Below are 2,454 nucleotides of genomic sequence, written 5' to 3'. Positions count from 1 at the left end.
ACACACATATGAGAATATATTTATATATAAGGAAATATAAAATATGAGAATATATATATATATTTTTAAAAATTCATATTAGTGGTCCGCGGGATTTAAAATGAGGAATTTTGTGGTCCATGAGGTCCGAAAGGTTGGCGGCCGCTGGTTTAGAGGACGTCTGATGGCAGAAATAAAAATGTAGGGAGGAATATTTCTGCATTGAAGGTGAATTTTGTAGCGAAAGGTAATCGTGTGTTTTTGTTTTCCCCTCCAGATCCGCAAGCTGAGAAGAGAGCTCGATGCCTCGCAGGAAAAGGTTTCGGCTCTGACAACCCAACTTAGTGCCAATGTAAGTTCAATAAAATGGGGGCTAAAGGAATGATTTGCATGGCTCCGCCCTCTTGTTTTTGGAATGAGACGTGTGAATACTTCCTATGCTCCGTCCATCCAAAAAACACAACGCGAGGATGAGGACTTGTATCGGGATTGTAGATTACAGAGTACACAATGAGAGGAGAACACGTGGGTCGTTGGGGCGCTCAGGGATGAGATCATGTGACCCGTGTTGTTTCTTTCTCGCCGTGTTGCGTGTTTTGTTATGTTAGGAGCACAATGGAGAGGACACACATCCTGCCCCCCCCCCCCATTGTCGGGGGTTCGCTGCGCTCCAGTGATCGTGTTTTGGGTTCATACAAGCCCAGCGACGTTCCTGAGCAGTGAAGATGTGTTTGTGTCTCGGCCGTTTCCTCTCGGGTATTTCTGGTGTATATATAGAAACAGCGGCGGGGGCGACGTACAAGGGGGCGCGGCCTCGCGTCATTGTCCAGCGCAGGTGTCTCGTGCTATATATAGGGGATGAAACAGACGCTTCAGTCATCGCACGTCACTGATCTGCAAACTCATCAAAAGCCTCCGCGTGTAACTGATGTATAGAAAAGAGACGCCGTTATCAAACGAATACAAAATGTAACGATATCCGGCCTCCCCTTCAGTCTTCTATCTGACCTCCGTCCTCCCCTTCAGTCTTCTATCTGACCTCCGTCCCCCCCTTCAGTCTTCTATCTGACCTCCGTCCCCCCCTTCAGTCTTCTATCTGACCTCCGTCCCCCCCTTCAGTCTTCTATCTGACCTCCGTCCCCCCCTTCAGTCTTCTATCTGACCTCCGTCCCCCCCTTCAGTCTTCTATCTGACCTCCGTCCCCCCCTTCAGTCTTCTATCTGACCTCCGTCCCCCCCTTCAGTCTTCTATCTGACCTCCGTCCCCCCCTTCAGTCTTCTATCTGACCTCCGTCCCCCCCTTCAGTCTTCTATCTGACCTCCGTCCCCCCCTTCAGTCTTCTATCTGACCTCCGTCCCCCCCTTCAGTCTTCTATCTGACCTCCGTCCCCCCCTTCAGTCTTCTATCTGACCTCCGTCCCCCCCTTCAGTCTTCTATCTGACCTCCGTCCCCCCCTTCAGTCTTCTATCTGACCTCCGTCCCCCCCTTCAGTCTTCTATCTGACCTCCGTCCCCCCCTTCAGTCTTCTATCTGACCTCCGTCCCCCCCTTCAGTCTTCTATCTGACCTCCGTCCCCCCCTTCAGTCTTCTATCTGACCTCCGTCCCCCCCTTCAGTCTTCTATCTGACCTCCGTCCCCCCCTTCAGTCTTCTATCTGACCTCCGTCCCCCCCTTCAGTCTTCTATCTGACCTCCGTCCCCCCCTTCAGTCTTCTATCTGACCTCCGTCCCCCCCTTCAGTCTTCTATCTGACCTCCGTCCCCCCCTTCAGTCTTCTATCTGACCTCCGTCCCCCCCTTCAGTCTTCTATCTGACCTCCGTCCCCCCCTTCAGTCTTCTATCTGACCTCCGTCCCCCCCTTCAGTCTTCTATCTGACCTCCGTCCCCCCCTTCAGTCTTCTATCTGACCTCCGTCCCCCCCTTCAGTCTTCTATCTGACCTCCGTCCCCCCCTTCAGTCTTCTATCTGACCTCCGTCCCCCCCTTCAGTCTTCTATCTGACCTCCGTCCCCCCCTTCAGTCTTCTATCTGACCTCCGTCCCCCCCTTCAGTCTTCTATCTGACCTCCGTCCCCCCCTTCAGTCTTCTATCTGCCCTCCGTCCTTCCCTTCAGTCTTGCACAGTTGTACCGGCTCCTCTTCCTCTGATGTCACTGCAGACTGGGAGCTCCTGAACCCCGGCCCTTTAATTCATTGGATTTCAGTTCTGTCTATCATGGAGGCTCAGCATCACGTGTGGGCATTGCCTATGCAAATACACCCTGCCTAGGAACGCCCACTCCTCCAGACTGACACCCACCTATCAGGCTATTTTGATATTCGCGTAACTCCTCCCAAGAGCCGGCCCACTTGTTATACCAGGCCCAGGGGTCTTGAGAGGAGTGCTGAGGGAGGGGGCTGTGATGCTTTCGGGAAGCTGCGTACAGCAGCACTTCGGAGAGGTGATTTGATCTGAATATCAGGAGATCGGTATAGATT

General features: G+C 52.6%; 1 protein-coding gene across 1 annotated transcript in view; it reads left to right on the top strand.

Annotated features, from left to right (window-relative positions):
* Positions 1-2,454, top strand: part of NAV2 (neuron navigator 2) — a 224,746-nt gene that overhangs the window by 199,478 nt on the left and 22,814 nt on the right. The window contains exon 24 of the mRNA XM_018554770.1: positions 257-331. Coding sequence (XP_018410272.1) covers positions 257-331 — 75 coding nt within the window. The remainder of the gene's footprint in view (positions 1-256; positions 332-2,454) is intronic.

This window comes from Nanorana parkeri, unplaced genomic scaffold (assembly GCF_000935625.1).
Source record: "Nanorana parkeri isolate BGI_ZX_2015 unplaced genomic scaffold, ASM93562v1 scaffold10, whole genome shotgun sequence".
Taxonomy (NCBI): domain Eukaryota; kingdom Metazoa; phylum Chordata; class Amphibia; order Anura; family Dicroglossidae; genus Nanorana; species Nanorana parkeri.
Note: the sequence above shows the minus strand (reverse complement) of the source record. Positions and strands in the feature narration are given on the sequence as shown.